A 19,238-nucleotide genomic window follows, 5' to 3' on the forward strand; every position below is an offset into this window, starting at 1 on the left:
ATAACTACCGCGAGCGTTCGTACAAAGAAGAAAGACATGAAGCACGGTTTGCTTATATCACATCGATAAAAACTGGGATCAGGGAAGGTGAAACAGATTCTTTAAAACTTGGAAACTGAGACCATACACATCAGTAACCAATGACATTGCTACTGATGCTGGAGCCTCTGGGAGATCCCTCCTGGGATTTTTGTCACAGTGGGGCTCCCCCAGCTGCTCTCCCTTCCTTGCCTGCAAAGTCCCCCCCACCCCCACCCCCGCCCAGGCCCTCATCAGCAGGACTCCATCCCACTGCGGGCTCTGTCTCCCAGCAAACTATTCACCACCCCCACTGCAGCCCCATCACTGTGCTCCAGGGACGCCACAACAGACACTTGTGAGCTGAGCCTGCTGGACAGAGAGAACCAAGCAAAGCACGTTAATGAAGAACTCAACCCACTTCACAAGGCAGCATGTTCTCCTTCGTTTGCAAGAAGGAACTTGAACTTTAAAACAAAAGCCCGCGGGCAGCAGCCAAATATCCCTGAGAGTCACAGTCTTCTATCTAGTGACCCCGGAAAAGGGGGCAGGAAGCAGAGGGAAGGCTTCATCCAACTCTGTTCCTCAAGAGTTGGCCATGATTCATCAACTAACTACCAAACAAAAACCATCCTTGGAGTCACCGTCACCCCTCGAAAAGAAAAAACCACCTAGACAGACCCAGATCATTTTCCAGGGTGAATCGGAGAGCAGCCTCCCCAATTCAAGCCTAGAATTACTTATCACAGAACCAGCACAAACACACTTGTATTAACAACAAAGTCGCTGAAACGGTTAAAGAACATCCAGGCGTCATCACTCTTCTGACGACGACAATCACCCCAAACCAAGCAACACCTGCACCCAGCTGGGAGGGAAGGGGCCCATGGGCCTCATACCCCATCCCCAACAGAGACTGGGTACAGGCAGGGCAGGGTAGGGCACCTGTCTTGAATGTGAACTGAAGCTTCATCGGGCACCCTTCAGTTCTGGCTTCTGCATGCAGCAGGCCGCCGCGGCAAACCTGTGCGTCACGTGCTCTGGAGAGGCGCTCGGAGCTGAGGGACTCCGCGGGTGCCCAGCACCTCACACACGCAGTGTCTGGAGTGAGAGGCTTCTGTTTGCTCTTGGCACTTTCCTTAGTACTAGAAAGGCCGTCCTGAGAGCAGGATGGGTCCCCAAAGGCAGAAAGGGTGGTCTCGGGAAAGCGGTTTGAATTCTCAGGCGCCCGCTTTTCTCTCGTGATTTCAGATGCGCGGAGAGACCAGGGACAAACAGACGGGAGTGTGGCTGGCTGGCCGGCTCTGGTCGAGAGCCCTGCCCTGCTTCCCAGAGCACGCAGCTGCGCGGCAGCCACCACGGGGGCCCGGCGGGGACCGTCCACGCCGCTCAGCGCCCCGTACCGCTTCCAGTCCGACAGAGGCCACGGCTCCTCCCTGGGCCGACTTCTCCGCTCCGAGACGCTGCTCTTCGGGGACAGATGAGGCGGACGGGTGGGTAAAACGGGGCGTGCGCTGCACTTTTCACACTTGCCACAAGTGACAGGATCTGCACGTCCTTCGGCCGACGGCCTCCTGCTGGGCTTGCGGCGGCCCCTTCGCCGCCGCCCCGAGTCGGCCACAGGAGCACGCCGGCCCTGCCCCTCCCTTAACCACCTCTCAGTTGCCACCACCGTGCCGTCTCCTTGGGCACGCGGGCCACCTTCTGCGGGGTCAGTACCCGGGAGTGACCTTACAAGACAGAAAAAACATGCATCTTCGGGGCATCAGGCTGGCTCAGTTGGAAAAGCATGTGATTCTTGATCTCAGGATGGTGAGTTCAAGCCCCACGGTGGGTGTAGAATTACTCAAACGAATGAAAAAGTAAATTTTTAAAATAAAAACTTTAAAAACACAAAAACAAAAAAAACCACGCATCTTCAATTCCGCGATACGTCACCAAAGTTCTCTGGAAACCAAGTGTAAAGAACGATGCGGGCTCTCTCTGCCCGTCCTTCCCGAGGCGCAGGGCTGGGGCGCTCACCCGGCAGCCGCGGACAGTCCTCTGTGGTTCCCCGGCTGCCAGCGAGGCAGAGTGGCCTCTCTCTGGGGATGCGCTGGCTGCCCAGGCTCTTCTAGAAATTGCCATTTTCGCAGCCTTCAGAATGGTCTGAGCTCCGTACCCAGTTTGTCCTTTCGTTTTGTTCCCGGTTGTCCCTGTCACATAAACTTTCATTTTAACGTCGCTCCTCAGGGGCCTATGATCGGTTTGGCTTAAGAAACCTTCCCCCCTCCCAAAGGACAAAGTCGTCCCGCAGTGGCTGAGTCCTGGAAGCCCTGGGCGGTCCTGGCGCCCGTCCAGACTGTCCAGCTGCCCGCGCCCCTTCCCCATCTGCTTCCAGGTTCTTCTCTGGGTGCGGCCACTGCCCTGAACATCCCCGGCCGACACCACTGCCCCCAGCAACAGAACCTCCTGTGTGGTGGGCAAGTCCTCAGGCCGGGCTTCTCCTCAACGTGGCTACTCATCACCCACTTACAAAGTGCAAACAAATTCCCACTGGGAGTTTTATTGGGATTATATGGAATCTATAGTTTAACATAAGGTAAATTGACGACCTCAACTTCGGAATACGGAACCTTCCTATATATTAATGTGTGTATTTATTCAGGTCTGCTAAAATACCAAGAGTTATTTTTCCCAAAGTCATACATATTTCGTTATATTTTTTTCTCCTTCAAATTTTTATTTATAATTCTCATTAGTTAACATACGTAGTGTAATATCGGTTCCAGGAGACTCCAGTGACTCCTCACCTCCATACAACGCCCAGTGCTCATCCCAGCAAGCGCCCTCCGTACTACCCATCCCCCATCGAGCCCAGCCCCCACCCACTTCCCTCCGTCAACCCTCAGTGTGTTCCCTGTCCTTACAGTCTCCTGTGGTTTGTTTCCCTCTCTCCCCTCCCTTCCCATGTGTCCATCTGTTTTGCTTCTTAAATTCCACATATGAGTGAAATCATGTGGTATTTGTCTTTCCCAGACCGACTGATTTCGCTTAGCGTAATGCCCTCTAGCTCCATCCACATCACTGCATATGGCAAGATTTCCTTCTTTTTGATGGCTGAGTGGTACTCCATTGTATACATACACCACATCTCCTTTACCTGTTCATCATTTGGGCTCTTTCCACAGTTGTTGATAATGCTGCTATAAACAAAGGGGTGTGTTGTATTTATTTCTTGATACCTTATATTTTTGTTGCTGTCATAAATGGTATCTTTTTTTTTGGTAAGATTTTATTTTTAAGTAATCTCTACACCCAAGGTGGGACTCAAACTCACAACCCAAGATCAAGGGTCGCACGCTCCACCAACTGAGCCAGCCAGGTGCCTCAAACGGTATCTGTCTTAGGTTAATTTCCTCTTTGTTACGTTCTCGTATACCCCGGTCCTAGTGAACTTTTATCAATTCTGAAGATTTTCTTTTTTAAATATTTTTTTAAATGTTTTTTTTATATTTTTGAGAGAGAGACCACGCACATGTGTGTGCTACTCCGCCTCGGTGGCACCTGGGGCGGGGAGAGGGGCATCTGAAGTGGGCTCTGAGCTGACAGCACAGAGCCCAACGTGGGGCTCAAACTCACAAGCTGTGAGGTCATGACCTGAGCCAAAGTCGGATGCTTGACCGACAACCACTCAGGCGCCCCTGTAGATTCTCTGAAGTTTTCTACACAGACCTCTACAAACAGTGACAGCTTTATTTCTTCCTTTACAGCTATGCCTTTTTTCTTTGTTATCCTTATCTTACTATACTGGCTAGTACTTTCACCACAACACTTAACGTAAGTGGTAAAAAAAAAAAAAAAAAAAGGCATTTTTGTCTTGTTCACGGTTTTAAAGAGAATGCTTCTAATGCTTCACTAGTAAGTGTGATGCTTGCCGAAAGCTTCCGATTGATACCCTTCCACAGATTAAGGAAGTTACCTTCTAATCCCGGCTTGCTAACTTCGTATCAAAGAGCAATGAATTCTATCAAATGCCTTTTCTCCATCTACCGAGTGGATCATTGATTCTGCAACACAGTGAGTCACACACTCGATTTTCTCCCATTACACCTCTCTGTTCCTAAGGAAAGCCCCTCCCAACCCGTGTATCAGTACGCGTAATATCGAACATAACCGAGGCCGGGGGTCTAATCCCTTCAGCTCTTTACAACCAAGCCCTTATCACCACGTACTAACCGATGCCGCATTCCAGGAAGGTGATCAAGAAAAGTGTCCAAACGCTTGCCCTATCGATATACTTCTGTCCCTGCTGTCTCCTCGTCCACAACGGGAGGGACGTTCTAGTAACCCAGAGCACACAGGCAAGCGTCCCCGCCCTCCAGGACGAAAGTGGCGGTTCCCTAACACTCCCGTATTACAGCTCAAACCTCTGCAAAGCTCACTACAGAGCGTGCTGAGAGCACCGCGGAACGGGAGGACTGCGCTGAAAGGATGTTCCCCAAACTCGGGAACCCCCAGAAGAAACGCACAACTGAGAACCCGGCACAGTACCGACCTCATCCCTGTGCTTCTGACAGAAGACCAGAAACTGGGATGCCGCATCTCCCTTTCTGCTTCGTGGAGCGGAGGCCGTGGCCTTCTTCCTCCCAGGAGGAGACCCGACTCCTCTCTTGGGGTCGGCCTCTGCCATCTTTTGAGGAGTACTCTGTACCGTCCCAGGGTCACCCGCTCGGTTTTCGGCAGAGCTAGACAGCTTCACTCTCCGCCTTCTCTTGATGGGAACGCCCTCTTCTCGCATGGACTTGGGGTCAGCAGCAGCTTCCTCGGGGACTCCTGAGGGCTCTACCATGGGTCCCAGAGGCGGAGCCTCCACAGGAATGCCTGCCTCCTTAGCTACGTGAGGGTTGAGGTGAAGCCGCTCCCCCACGTAGAGGAAAGTGAACTTGGCCTTCCGCTCCTCCACAGACATGCTTGCAGCTTCTTCTGCTTGAACGATGCCCGTTTCCCACTGGGCCCTCAATTTCCCTGAAATAGGTTTCAACAGCTGAAAAGAGAAACATAAGCCACTGTAAATTTCATTATACAAACAAAAAGTTAACCCACTTTAAAGAAGAATATTTTTAGAATTCCAGACAAATTTAGAAATCAAAAGCTATAAAAACCAATTTACTTGAAGGTTTAGACAGAATTCAGCCCAATGTAATAACTGTTTCTTTAAACCAATTCCAATCCCATTTAACTAATGTAACATATACACTACATAGTATATATCAGAGACAACATTTCATGTATTTTTATGTATACAAAGAAAAATAAAAATTATAAAAGAAATTATCTGATTATCATCCAATGAGTAAAACGAATAAGCTAGGTCTCTAAGGACACTTGTCGTGTTCTGTAACACAGCATACTTGGGCAAAATCAAACAATGATAGACATCAATCATTATAATATATCAAGCAACCATAATTTCAAAATAAGGTAATAATTAAGAGTAAAAATTATTTTGGTCTAAAATTATACTTAAGGAACATCTATCACCTTAATTTTCTCAGCTTTCGTGGGTGCCTGCTTGGCACTTTCCTGGCATAATTTTTCAAACTGTCCTTCTCCTTCAAAAGCTACAAGGCTCTTCTCAAATATCCAAGCTCTTTCTGGGGCATCACCAAAGAATTGTACGTGATACTGGCGTGCACTCTTTTTCTGACCTAGTTTTTAAAATAAAATGTTAGAACTTGAAAGTTAGAATTTGGGATCAAATTAGGCAAGTCTATTAATAAGTAGTGATATGAAGCTGCTTTGAAGTTGTTTTATTTGGTTCTGTTTCAGTCTGTTAACCTCAAAAAAAGTCCTACTCTTTTTACCCCACCAAGCTCCACGTCAAAGAGAAAGGAAACACATTTATGAGGGATTCAGGTAAGATTCAAATTCGACTAGGAAAGAAAGTAAATAAACGCTCTCCTTTATCTCCTCCGTCAAGATCCACTTAAAAAGATTACCAAATAAAGAAAGTAAGAGAGGACATCAGCAAAAGGGCCATTCAACAGAGAGGGTACTAGGCAGCAACGAATGGGATACAGACTGGTGTCAGATGGCCCGGGTTCAAATCCCAACCCCATCACCTACCAGCTGGGCAACCTTGGGCCGGCTACTCACTCACAATGCTCAGAGGGGGAATCAGGGTACCAATGACCTCTGAAGGCAGCCATGAGGCCACAGGGTAACCCCTCAGATGTCCACTGCTGTTCCTCTTAGCAGAAAGGAAAAAGCCACATCCTACAGTACAGCCAGAAGGGAGATGGGTGAGGAAAGAGACACTTGAGCCCAAAATCCAAGAGAGGATCCCAAAATGCCATATTTGGCTGAGGAAGAGTGAGGCTGAAAACAAGCAAGCTGGTTAAAAGGTCAGACCTCTGTGCCAAGTGGAGGGAGAAAGGGGGATCTCCACGGGAGGACCGCCAGGCCCTGTTCCTTCACAGAGAACGCTGGCCAAAAGAAATCCAAGAACACTTTCTACAGAACCAACACATCCAGAGGAAAAATGTCTCCATTGAGTCTTTTGGAGATCCCCCCAACTAAGTGGCCGATGGCCAGCTGGACCCTCTAAAATAAGCTGTCCGTCTCCCCACACACAGGCTGCAGCGGCTCTAAGTGGCGCTCTCTCGAATGCAAACGCAGCATCCAGGACTCCCGGGACCCAGGGAAGCCTCTAGCACAAACAAGCCCAAGATACACAAAAATAAGCAATCTCTGCAGGGCCACACACACACACCATGCCAGGAAGAGAGGACACCTGACAAAGAAAATCTCTAGTTTGCTATGTAAAGAAAACAAATAAAAAGAGCTATCAGAAACTTTAAAAGACAATTATGAAAAAATAAAATCATTAAGAAAGTTTGGAAGGTATGTTAAGAAATCTCCCAGAAAGAAGAAGATTAAGATGAAAGATATCTACTCCTGTCAGAAACCTATAGGATCAATCCAGGAAGGACCATACTCAAGTAACTGTCCTTCTAGAGGGAGAAACAAAGACAGTTGTCAAAGAATTAACAACACAAGACCACGTCTCAGAACTAAAACAATTCTAAGTGTCTCATCCAATACCCACACCAAGGTACATCTTTGTGACATTTAAGCCACTGAAGGAAGACAGCTTCCATGTTAATGGAAAAGTGTAATAGTACTTCAAGAACAATTCTGGATGCTAGAAGGAAATGATGTAATACCTTCAAAATTCTGAAAAGAATTATTTTCAACATAAAATTCTACGCTGAGCCAAACCATCAATCAAGTGTGAAGATAGAGAAGTAGCATCCTATGAACCACAAATTTACAACCCATACACACTTTCTTACAATACCAAAAATATATTCCAGCAAAAAAGGAAAACTGACCAAAAGCACAGTGTGGAACCACACAAAACAATGCACGTAGCTCAGGAAAGCATCTTTAAGAAGTCTAAGATTACTATAATGCAAAAGGTTAAAAGAGTGCTGGCAGTCCAGACTGAAGCAGGAAAATGGAAAATTCTAGCACAGAGCTCCAAGGGAAGAAAAGATGAGAAAAAAGAACATTTCCATAGCAAAAGAAAATCTGAGCAGCAAGGAAAGATGGTTAAAAAATGAGATCCAGGGAGCAGAAAAGGAAAAGAGCAAACACAGGTTTTCACATTTTCCCCCCAACAGAAAAATCTATATAAAAGGAGGAGTTTCAGGGACAGAAAAATAAATAAGGCTGTATAGACAGCAAAGCACAGGATTTAAAAGTAAAAGCAGCAGTGCCTGGCTGGCTCAGTCAGTGGAGTATGTGACTCTTGATCTTGGAGTATAGGTTCAAGCTCCATATTGGGCATAAGAGCCTACTTTTTCAAACAAAACAAAACAAAACAAAACAAAACAAAGGCAATAATTAACTCCAGGAAAAAAAAAAAGGTTGTATAAGAAAGAAAATGCAATTATAGAACACACTTCTCTTTTCACTCAATGATATTTACATAGTCAAAATTATGTGAACATTTATGTTTGATGTAATAAAAACAGCAAGTTAATTATACGCAGAGGATGAAAAGAAATAAGAAATAATGGAAGGGATCACTTTCCATAATAGAAAATCAACAGAAAATATCTAAATGATAAATCAAAAATGGTAGTTAATCGGGAGTCTGGGTGGCTCAGTCAGTTAAGCGTGTGACTTCGGCTCAGGTCATGATCTGATGGTTAGCGGGTTCAAGCCCCACGTCGGGCTCTGTGCTGACAGCTCACAGCCTGGAGCCTGTTTCAGATTCTGTGCCTCCCCCTCTCTCCCTACCCCTCCACCACTCACATTCTGTTTCTGTTTCAAAAATGAGTAAATGTTTAAAAAAATTTTTTTAAATAGTAGTTAATCCAACTATATGACATTCTGAAAACAGCAAAACTATGGAGACAGTAAAAAGATCAGTGTTTGCTGGAGGTTCAGAGGGAAGGAGAGATGAATAGGCAGAGCACAGAGGTTCTTCAGGGCAGTGGAACTATTCTGAATGATACTATAATGATGGATATAGGTCATTATACATTTGTCCAAACCCATAGAATACACAACACCAAGTAGGAACCTAATTTAATCTACAGACTTAGGGTGATTGATGTATCACTGTGGGTTCATGGATTATAACAAATGTACCACTCTGGTGGAAGATGCTGATGGGAAGGGAGGCTGTGCATGTGTGTGGGTGGGCTATCTGTACCTTAATGCTTCTGTGAACCTAAAACTGCTCTGAAAAAAATAATAAAGTCTTTAAAAAAAAATAAAAGTAGTTAAAACTAGAAGAAAATGTTGGAAGTGTTAAAAATACATTAGCCCTAAGGAGGAGACTGGACTATTTTTCACTATTAAACTCTCAATAGAATTTGATTTGTTTGTTAAATGTGCACATTTCTTTGGGGTGTGTGGATGGCTCAGTTGGTTAAGTGTCTGACTTCAGCTCAGGTCATGGTCTCCCAGTTTGTGGGTTCAAGCCCTGTGTCAGGCTCTGTGCTGGTAGCTCAGAGCTTGGGGCCTGCTTCAGATTCTGTGTGTGTGTGTGTGTGTGTGTGTGCCTCTCCCCCACCATGCTCTGTCTCTCTCAAAAAAATGAACATTAAAAAAATTTTTTTTATGTACGTATACTTTGATTTTACAATAGGTGAGATTCAAAACTATGTTGAGATTTGTGACTTCTTCCATTACTTTAATACTTTGAAAGAACTTTCCTTGGTCACGAAAATGACTATAGGCATATGTCACACCATTCGCATAACAAAGAAAGTCTGTTACAGTGCATATAATGAAACAATATGAACTTACATTATTTTCTATCAAAAGTTAATTACACAAAAAAAGACTCCTTACAGAGAAAGTGGAAAAAAAAAAAAAAAGGCAGAGAAAAATACTATAGTCTGATCCCAGGTTTGTAAAATAAATATAATTAGTTTTGAAGTTCTTTCCTGCCTAGAAATTTGGTAACAATATAACCCAGTTTTTTTCCTAGTTTTGTGGGTTTTTTAATCCATATGAAATTTCACTGCTCCAAGAGGTGAATATCTCAGTGTTTTATTTTACCACATAATTAACCAGTTGTCCCACCATTTATTAGTAATTATTTCTTCCTGTGATTTCTGATGTTCATCAATCATGGTCAGTATGAAAACACTTGTCATTAACTCCCCCTACCCACACAACCTTCTAAAAGAACCTATCCTCCACCAATAACCCAGGTACCTAATTTTGCACTACAATCCTTTTGTCCCCATCATGGCCCATGGGACTCAAGGTGACCCTGACCCTCTGGGCTAGAATGAGCCAGAATCTCTCCAGATTCTGCGAATCCTTTGAGTTGACAGCAGTCACCCATGCATGCAGAAAGGACCCCACAAAGAAACAAGGCTGCTTTGCAGCTGAAGCTCCAGGCAGGAAGAGCAGCAATTAAAAAAAAAAAAATGCAGACAAGTGTCTACAGAAGCAAGAATAGAGAACAGGGACAAGATCACAAGGACATGACACCACAGAGTTCCACAGAAAATAAAGGACAAGCATCACCATGCCTGAATTTCCTGGTTTAGTCCCTGGAGGGCACTAGAGCACCAAAACAGGGAAAGCAGACACTGACAAAAAACTGCCACCAGAAGAAGGCAGGTTGGCTATCAGTCGATTATTCTCACATACCTCTCTTGGTAACTGAAAGAATAAGCCAAAAAGAAAAAATCAGTAAGGAGATCATACTATGAAGCGATATGATAACCCAAGATATGAGAAGACCAGATTACCTATCATATTTTTTGAAAATGCTGGAATTTAGAAATAAAGCAATGAGGGTGACCTTCCGTAACAGAAAATGTGACAAAAATTTTTTCCACAACAGAAAATGACTGGACTCCAGACAGCAGTTATCTGATGAGGAGACTAGTGCGATACGGGCATACGCTGGACACGGTGAAGCTCTCCGGTGCAAGACAATTGTTCTCTTCATGGTGTAGTATCTAAAAACCTACATTTATCTTCTGTTTCCAACTTGAGTCAGGCCTCAAAGCTGCTCATCCATCTAAGATACCCTGGTAAATAACAGGCCAGACAAGTCCTGCTACTGTGTATCACAAAAATGCTGTCTTAACGTTTGTTTATTTATTTATTTTGAGACAGAGTGTGAGCAGGGGAGGGGCAGAGACAGAGGGAGAGAGAGAATCCCATGAAGGCTCCACACCGTCAGCAGAGAGCCCGAATCGGGGCTCGATCCCAGGAACCGTGAGATCATGACCTGAGCCGAAATCTAGAACGGCGACACTCAACCGGCTGAGCCCCCCCAGGCGCCCCTGTTACAAACATGCTATTAAGACTTTCATTAACTTAGCTTCTCAAAGGGAATCTACACTTTCAAAGGAGCCTGGATTGAGCTGTGGTCTAGGAGTTGCATTCTCGTCTGCATGAATGTTGAGCACCAGGTTTTTAAATCTGAGTATATTACTAAGATCCAGATTCAACCACAACTATAAATCCAAGTGTGATAAGTGGAAAAAAAAAAAAAAAAAAAGTACGCCTACGCAAAAAAAAAGAGAAAACTTGGGGTGGGGTAGGGGTAGGGTGAGGGAGTTGCGCCTCACAGGGAAAAGATCCCCATGCTCAGCCAGCGCCATGCCAGAAGCCGTCCTTCCTTCAGGCCCCTGTCCTTCCCCAGTGAGGATGCCTGAGCCCCCAAAGCTTGCCCATCACTCACCATGTCAACCCACCAGGGGCTGCTGCATGCCAAGTGTTCAGAAATCATAAACGGACCCCAAAGTTCCACCTGCAGCCAGGTCTCCGTCCTGCCTGGAGACCTACCTCACACATCCCTGGTGAATTCTCGGTCTCCCACAGCCATGAACACAAGCAGTGCCCACACGTGGGCTTCCACACACCGCTGTCTTCTAAAGGACCCGGCTTTCCTCCCAGGAAATGGCAGACACGGCAGAGCGTAAGTAAGTGTGCATGGAGCGTCTTGTGGGTCTCCACAAGGAAGCCCTCACGGGCTCACTGAGACACATCAAAAGGACACAGCTGAAAGGGACTTGATGGGACTTCTGCTGATTAAAATCTGGGACAACGAGGGCATTAAAGAGTAAGGACTGTAATACATAACTAAGTGTTTAGGAAGAAGCTCATTTTCACAGAAAAATGCCACTTAATTAAACACAGGAGGAAGCAGGATAAAAACGGGCAGATACGTTTGCTCAGCCGATGGGTCATAAAGGAGTGGGGAGGGCGTGGGGAAGGGCCGGCGGGGGGACGTGGTGCCCACGTACGGCCGCGGGGCACTCACTAGTGACAAAAAAGGGCTGCACCTTTCCACTGGAGAGCTCTGCCAGCCACCAGCGACCGAGAAGTGGGACAGCAGACACCAAGAGCTCCCGAAGCAATTCCACCAGGACACGTGTCCTCATGGTTTCCTCTGACCCCTTTTCCTTTCAGAGGTCACGTGAGCCTCCTATCCGCTGGCAGGAGGGCAGGGCGTTCACCTGGGCCCTCCTCCTTCTGAACTACTTTTCAAAAGCACAGTACCGCTCTTCCCAAGGTGATCTGCTTGTAATCGTGAGCGCCCCCTCCCCCGTGTCCCCAAACAACTCCTGGAGGAACGCGCTGCGAGGAGCAGGTACTTGGTGACGGGCCCCACATAAGCCCCCTCCCTCAACACCTGCACGGGACTCCTGAGTCTCATCACAACACGGCAGCACAGTTAAGAACGGGGCTGGGGGCACAGAGCGCTGTGCTGGACCGCGGGGGCCTGAGGAGCCGGGCCAGCTGGTGCAACGCAGGCACCCTATCCAATCCCGAGCGAAGGAAAAACACAGGCACAGGGAAAATCCTGGGGAAGTCCACCCAAGGGCCGTCGTGTCACTGCTGGAGGGCTCCCCTGCATGTAGCTGGTGCTGAGCTGGGCAGGAAGCGGTCCCTGTCCTCAGAAGACCCCGCTGACGTGTACAGGTGAGGCACCAGGAGGCCTGCGCCTACGTTCCCGCGGGCTGGCAGAGAGAGAGTGTTCACAGACAGACAGAGATGGAACAGGTCAAAAAAAAAACATCTAAAGTTCACAAACACAGGTGAGGGTGCATGGGTGCCCAGCATACTGTCCCACTTTGAACTATACGCTCGGAAGGTTTTTAAATAGAAGACGAGCAAGCAGGGACGCCTGGGTGGCTCAGTCAGTTAAGCGTCCAATTTCAGCTCAGGTCACAATCTCACAGTTTGTGGGTTCGGGCCCCGCGTCAGGCTCTGGGCTGACAGCTTGGAGCCTGGAGCCTGCTTTGGATTCTGTGTCTTCCTCTCTCTCTGCCCGTCCCCCACTCATGCTTTCTTTCTCTCTCTCTCAAAATAAATGAACATTAAAAAAATGTTTTAAATTCTTTTAATGAAAAAAAAAAAAAAAAAGCAAGCGAACAATAAATAAAACATCCCACAAAACAAACAAACAAAAGACAAGATGGAACTCAAGTGTGACCCTTCAGCACTGCTGTCAAAGCCAGGCCACATCTGGGGACGTCGAGGCACTAACAATGGCACAAAATTCCTTAAATTAAATGGCCCAAAACTAGGGCCGTGCAGGGGAAAACAACTGGTCAAACAGGAACGTTTTCAGGGAAGAGCCCTGATTCTGAACGCTCACTACTCACCACGGAGACTTTCCCAAACAAGGGCTGGTATCATTACCCTCCGTTTTCATACAGAGGGAAACGGGGGCTTAAATTAAGTGGTTCACTACCAGACCAAGTTGCTGAGCGGGGCCCCGGCAGGCTAAGTCCAGAGCCCACGCCTCAGCCGGAAGAAGAATGCTCCAGTGTCGTAGGCAAAAGAGTAGAAGTCTTGGGCCGGAGTGAAGGCTCTAAGAGTAAAGAAAGAGGAAGTGAGAGATGAATAGAAACGTGCTGTGTCTGCGCGTCATTTGGACAGGCTGCTGGAGACTGCGGGAATCCTTTTGCTCTGCATCGGGGGGAAGATGTAATGAAATTAAAGTTAATTCATCCCGGTAGCTGGAACAGAGAGACATTCAAAAGCCTCCTTCAGTTACAAGGGTCGGACAAGCTAGGAGCTTCATGTAAACAGAGCAGAAATCCCCAGACACGAAAAAGAAATTGCTTGTGATGTGCTAGGCAGACCAGAGACGTGGAAGCCATGAAGGCCACACTGACTTTTACTTCAGTTTGCTGTGTGGCCGGCTTGTTTCTTTATTTTGAGAGAGAGAGAGAGAGAGAGAGAGAGAGAGAGAGAGAGAGAGAGAGAAGGCAGGGGGGGAGGGAGAGAGAGAGAGAGAATATGCATGTGTGCACTCAAGCCGGGGAGGGGGGTGGGGAGGGAGAGGACAAGAACACACACATCCAGTCGAAGCGGGGAGGGGCAGGGGGGAGACAGAGAGAGAACCTCAAGCAGGCCCCACACCCAGCGCAGAGCCGGACTAACATGGGGGCTCACGACTGACCCACTGTGAGATGACGACCCGAGGAGAAATCAAGCCGGACACCTAACCGGCTGAGGCCCCGTGCCGGCGGCTGAGGCCTGAGAAGGGTCCAGCAACGCCACACGTCTGCACCTGTGTGGCCACCCAGCTTCCGTCTCAACTACTTCTTTCCACGCTCCAGGTCTAGATGCCTCCGGGGTGCATCCTGGGGCCCCCGAAGGCTTGTGGAAGAGACCCCCCCACCAATTCTGGCAAGCTGAGGACGCCGACAGTCCTCCACGGGGCGGGAACCGCAGCCGGCCCGCCACAGCACGTGCTGAGCAGGTGCGCGTCCCCGAGCCTCAAGGCAGAGGCCAACCACCTCCAGGGACAGCAGGCCTGGCACAACTCAGACGGAGGCACTTGCCACCGCAGTGTGGACCTCTTCGTCCTGAGCCCGTCCCCCACTCCGGTCCGCTGGCCAGGCAGGCGCCCCCATGCCCCTTCCCCAGCGGCCAGCCGGCGTGAGCAGCAGCCCCACCCAGGGCTGCAGCCGGGCGACAGGGGGGCCGCGTCCCGAGTCCCGCCCAGAGGCCACATGAGGCTGACCGGACAACCGCACGAGGAAGCCCGGGAGCCCGCCCGGCCCAGCCCCCGGCTCTAGTCACCCACACTGCGGAAGGGTGCACAGACCTGTGGGGGTGCTACCCGGCTCAGCTCCAACCCTGTACTCACACCTAGCGCCTTCTTCAAACTCAAGTCAAACTTTAAAAGAACTTTCCAGAAAAATCTCAAACCATCCAAACTCGTTTTTCGCTCCAGAAACACAAGAGTTTTTATGTTTTGTGAGTTCTCCAATTACTGCCTATGTTAGGATCTGCTCTAATCTGTATCAACACGTTGTATTCTTACCCTGTTCTCCAAGTGCTCCGTGCAATAATTTATATTCCCAAGTTTCATGATGCAAAGATCATTTCTGGTTTTTCCTTCTCCCCACAGGCCTAAAAAGTAAACTGGGACATCTTTATAACTCAAACTTAGCATAAAATACGATTTCTGGGGTGGCGCCTGGTGGCTCAGTCAGTTGAGCACCTGACTTAGGCTCAGGTCCTGATCTCACGGTTTGTGGGTTCGAGCCCTGTCAATTGTGCTGAGAGCACAGAGCCCACTTTGGATCCTCTGTGCCCCTTTTTCTGTACCTCCCCCACTTGTATTCTTTCTCTCTCTCTTTCTCTCAAAAATAAACAAACAGTTTTAGGGGTGCCTGGGTGGCTCAGTCGGTTAAGCATCCGACTTTGGCTTAGGTCACGATCTCGCAGTCTGTGAGTTTGAGCCCCGCATCAGGCTCTGTGCTGACAGGGGCAGCCCGGAGCTTGCTTGGGATTCTGTGTCTCCCTCTCTCTGCCCCTCCCCAACTCACACTCTTTCACTCAAAAAATAAACATTAAAAAAAATAAAAAGTTTTAAAAATGCTATTTCTGAAAATCACGCTGAAACAAGCAATCGTTATGTATCTAAAACGATAATAAATTAACATAAAACCTGAAAAGCAACATAAAGCCACGACCACTCCTCAATTGATAATACTAATGCAATCAGGTAAGGTAAATGTCTGAGTTGGATATAAAAAGAAATGGCAATGTGTTACATCCAAATCAAGTATTAACGTTGCAAAAATGAACCACAGTAAATTCAGCAACAAAAAAACCAAAATCTGATTCACTATGGGCAAAGGGCTAGTACAGACACTTCTGCAGGGACATACAAATGGCCAATAAGCATGTGAACAGATGCTCAGCATCACTAATCCTGAGGGCACTGCAAACCAAAACCACAAAAAGGAGACAGACAACGGAACGGTGGGCGCCAGGGGCCAGGAGGGGCAGGAATGGGGGTTAGCGTTTAATGGGCACCGAGGTCCAGACCCGTAAGGTGAGTGAGCTCTGGCACGGATGGTGGAGACGGTCGTACAATGCTGTGAACGTGTTCAATACCACTCAACTGCACACTTAAAAAATGGTTAAGATGGTCAATTTTATGTTATGTGTATTTTAGCACAATTTTTTAAAATAGGAAAACAAAAAAAGAACCACCACAGTGGGGCCGTTTAAGGAAAGGTAAGAAAAAAGTTTGGAGATTAGAACGATTAAGTGCAAAAAGAGAAAGACGGAAAAACAGTCCATAAACACAATACCTTTAAGTTTGGTGTAGTTGTGAAGGAGTGGGTCAGCAGAAACCATGCACGGCCACCAAGGGTAACCGGACACTTTGGACCACACCAAGTCGCCAACACTGTATTTCAACAGGTGGTCTTTGTCTCTGCCAGTATTTGGACAGGACTCTTTCTTAGCCGCAACCTGAAAATGAACAACAAAATACATACTAACAATCTAAGTACCCCTAAATCCAATCTTCTATCCAAAGATTACGCAGGCTAGAGGTTTCTCTCTCTCTCTCTCTCTCTCTCTCTCTCTCTCTCTCTCTCTCTCACACACACACACACACACACACACACACACACACACACACAAGGAGAGTGCTTCCCCTGCTATCACTTCATCAAACCGCACACAGTAGGTACCCGACTATGAAGGGCCCTACATAGCTCGATTTCCTTGGTGTGGTGGGTGGCCTTTAATGGTGCTTTACTCAGCTAGTCAAATAAGTTATTTTCGTGGAAGCGTGGATCCATACTCTGACCCTTCCGCGCCCCCCAGCCATGTGTCTGTCAGTTCTCGGGAGCACTTGTGTCACCCAGCACAAAAGGACCCAGGGTGGCAAGAACCTCAGGAGGGCTTGGCAACAAGTCTCAGCTCCACTGTGATCTGGGTCCTAGGGGTCTCTGAGCCTCCATTTCTCTTCCTGAGCACATGAGTCACTTAGGAGCTGGAGGCCTGACCGGGGCCACGGCCATCCCACTCCTCTCTCAGTCCCTCCAGTGGGACAAGCAAGGTCAGCACGGCTCCTGGCCTCCTCCTGAGTGTCACTTCCCGAGCCTTCTCCCAGAGCCCTACATACCTGGGCAAGTTGCTGAACTTGTTTGGGCCTCCGTTTCCTTGTCTGTAAACCAAGGATAAGGGCTCTGAGATCTCACTGTGTGTTATGAGGACCCGTGCGCACGGTGCTAAGGGCTGGCACACAGCTGCTACGTGCTGGCTCTCCGATTAGCCCACAGGACCCCAGCTTTGCATTTTCGTGTCCTCTAAGCCACGTGAGAGCCCCATGTGGAGGATCACCACCCCACTCTGAAGATGAGAGTCAAAACTCAGGTATTGACCCAAGTTTATCAAAACCGACTGGCAGAGCAGGAGTAACTTGCACCAGCCTCTTCCCTACGAACGAGCGAGGTCCCCCACAACCACGGGAACTTCGGACCCTCGCCGCATCAGCCCAGCTCGCTAAATTCATCTATTTTTTTAAAAAATTCACCGTTGCAATACATTAGCAAGAGCCAGACAGCTCCTGAGCACTCGCTTTTCTAAACCTTAAAAAATCTTCATTGTTTTAACGATTTCAAGGGAATTTTGAACATTCTCCCTTTTATCTGTGGAAACTGTAAATAGAATTCCTCAAGTGTAATTTCAAGCTAAATGCTCCAACCTCGGTGGCGATACCAACCCAAAGTGGTTTCAGGCTCCCTCTCCCTACCCCTGCAAGTGGGCCTGGAGCTTCGACTAGAGACCGAAGGACCCCAGGCCCCTTCCAGCCGCTGTTCACATAGACCACAGGCACCGTCAGCCCTGGGCACCCTCCTAGTTCCTTCTGCCGAGGCCAAGGCTCCCTGGCCGCTCTACATGGCTCACACTCGTTTCAGCAGCGGGCCATCGCAGTGCCGCTTTAAGACATGGTGGCAGAAACCCCTACGGTCCTCCATCACACGCAGGGTTTCCACCCGTCTCTGATGACTGAACACCTGCTCACACGTGGTCAAGTGCTGGGCTCCGCACTGGGAACCAAGAACGCGAAGGTACAAGGCAGACCCAGTCCTCAAGGAGGCGGACCGTCTGCGGGACCACCGGGCAGAGGAGACAAGAGCGGATGGCAAACCATGTGGAAGGACACGAGCCCCCCTGCACCCCCCCTGCACCGCCCCCCCCCCCCAACATGGCAGCAGGAAGCCAGATCCCAGCACCCTCGCGTTCTCTGGTCGTCAGGCTAGGTCCTGAAGGTCAAGGGGTGTGGAACTGGCCAGACCTGGGTCTAGAAACCGGTTTTACCTCTTTTCATCCATTTCACTCTCCAACACTCAGTCAAGTCCCTAGTTTCACAACTGGCTCTGCGGGCGGGCGGGCTGCTGTGAGACTTATTTAACACAGGGTCGCCTGAGCCACAGCCCGGCTCCCTTGTCAGCCCGAGGGGGCACACTCTCCTCCCCTGCGCCCCACGGCCCACGCCCAGAAGGGGCCTGACCAGAGCTCGACCCCACCCGGGCCACGCCTCCTCACAGGCACCTTTTTGTCGGAGGGACTCGAGATCCTGGACACCAGCGCTGCCTCAACAAGACCGTGCTCCAGCAAGGAGTCGTACTTTATGCTCCGCTTCCTGTTCCTTCTGGCCTTATTTTCCGGTTTTTGTCCGTGTTCTTCCGACTGGGACACGGCAGCAGCGCCGTCCCCGCAAATCGAAGATTCAAAGAGAGGTTTCCCGTTCATGTACGTTTTGGTGATCTTCAGCTTAATCTCCGGAGAGCCGTTTTTGATGGGGGTGGTGCTGGGCGGCGTCCCGAGCGCCTTCACTTCCTGGGACTCAAAGCGCAGTCTGGCATCGTGAGCACCAGGTTCGCCATTAAATACACGGGACGTCAGGTCCTTCAGCTTCTCGGATGGGATAAAGGGAAGTGCGTCGTGGCCGTTGAACTTCTGCATGACCCCCTCCTGTAGACTGGTCGAGAGCTGGGCTTTGCTGAGGAACACGGAACATTCACGATTCACTTCACAGTTCTGGGTCTTCCCGTTCGTGCTGCCGAGGGTCTCCGGTGCCTGCTTCATCTTGACACGCTTCGCAATCTTCTCGACAGAAAGAGGACCCTTTTGATGCTAAACTGCATTCAGCCCAGACGCTCCGTATCTAGAGCACTACAGTGTTAGAAAAACAAAAAGAAAAAGAAACATCACGTTTAGAACCTAACAGAAGTATCCTGACACCTCTACGGCTTTGTGTGGTTTATCGTGAGACCATGTATGACGTTTACATAATCCCTCGGTCATAGGAGGCAGCTCCAGTATCACAGAAATGAGACAGTCACAAAACGATAAAGTGGAAAGGAAAGGGGAAGGGAAGGGGGAAGGGAAAAGGGAAAAGGGGGAAGGGGAAATGGGAA

At 48.5% G+C, this 19,238-nt stretch overlaps 1 protein-coding gene across 2 annotated transcripts in view; it reads right to left on the reverse strand.

The window, feature by feature from the left end:
• The window catches only part of NSD2 (nuclear receptor binding SET domain protein 2), a 91,011-nt gene that overhangs the window by 42,586 nt on the left and 29,187 nt on the right, over positions 1–19,238 (reverse strand). The window contains exons 2-5 of one of the 2 annotated variants that reach the window (XM_043573169.1): positions 18,370–18,993; positions 16,113–16,275; positions 5,542–5,708; positions 4,556–5,044 (exon numbers count right to left, since the gene is read on the reverse strand). In XM_043573169.1, the coding sequence (XP_043429104.1) occupies positions 4,556–5,044; positions 5,542–5,708; positions 16,113–16,275; positions 18,370–18,906 (1,356 nt within the window). In that variant the 5' untranslated portion in view covers positions 18,907–18,993. Of the gene's footprint in view, positions 1–4,555; positions 5,045–5,541; positions 5,709–16,112; positions 16,276–18,369; positions 18,994–19,238 lie in introns of those variants that run through there. The other variant, XM_043573170.1, reaches the window with a different exon arrangement.

Source organism: Prionailurus bengalensis, chromosome B1 (genome assembly GCF_016509475.1).
Source record: "Prionailurus bengalensis isolate Pbe53 chromosome B1, Fcat_Pben_1.1_paternal_pri, whole genome shotgun sequence".
In the NCBI taxonomy this organism is placed as follows: Eukaryota; Metazoa; Chordata; class Mammalia; order Carnivora; family Felidae; genus Prionailurus; species Prionailurus bengalensis.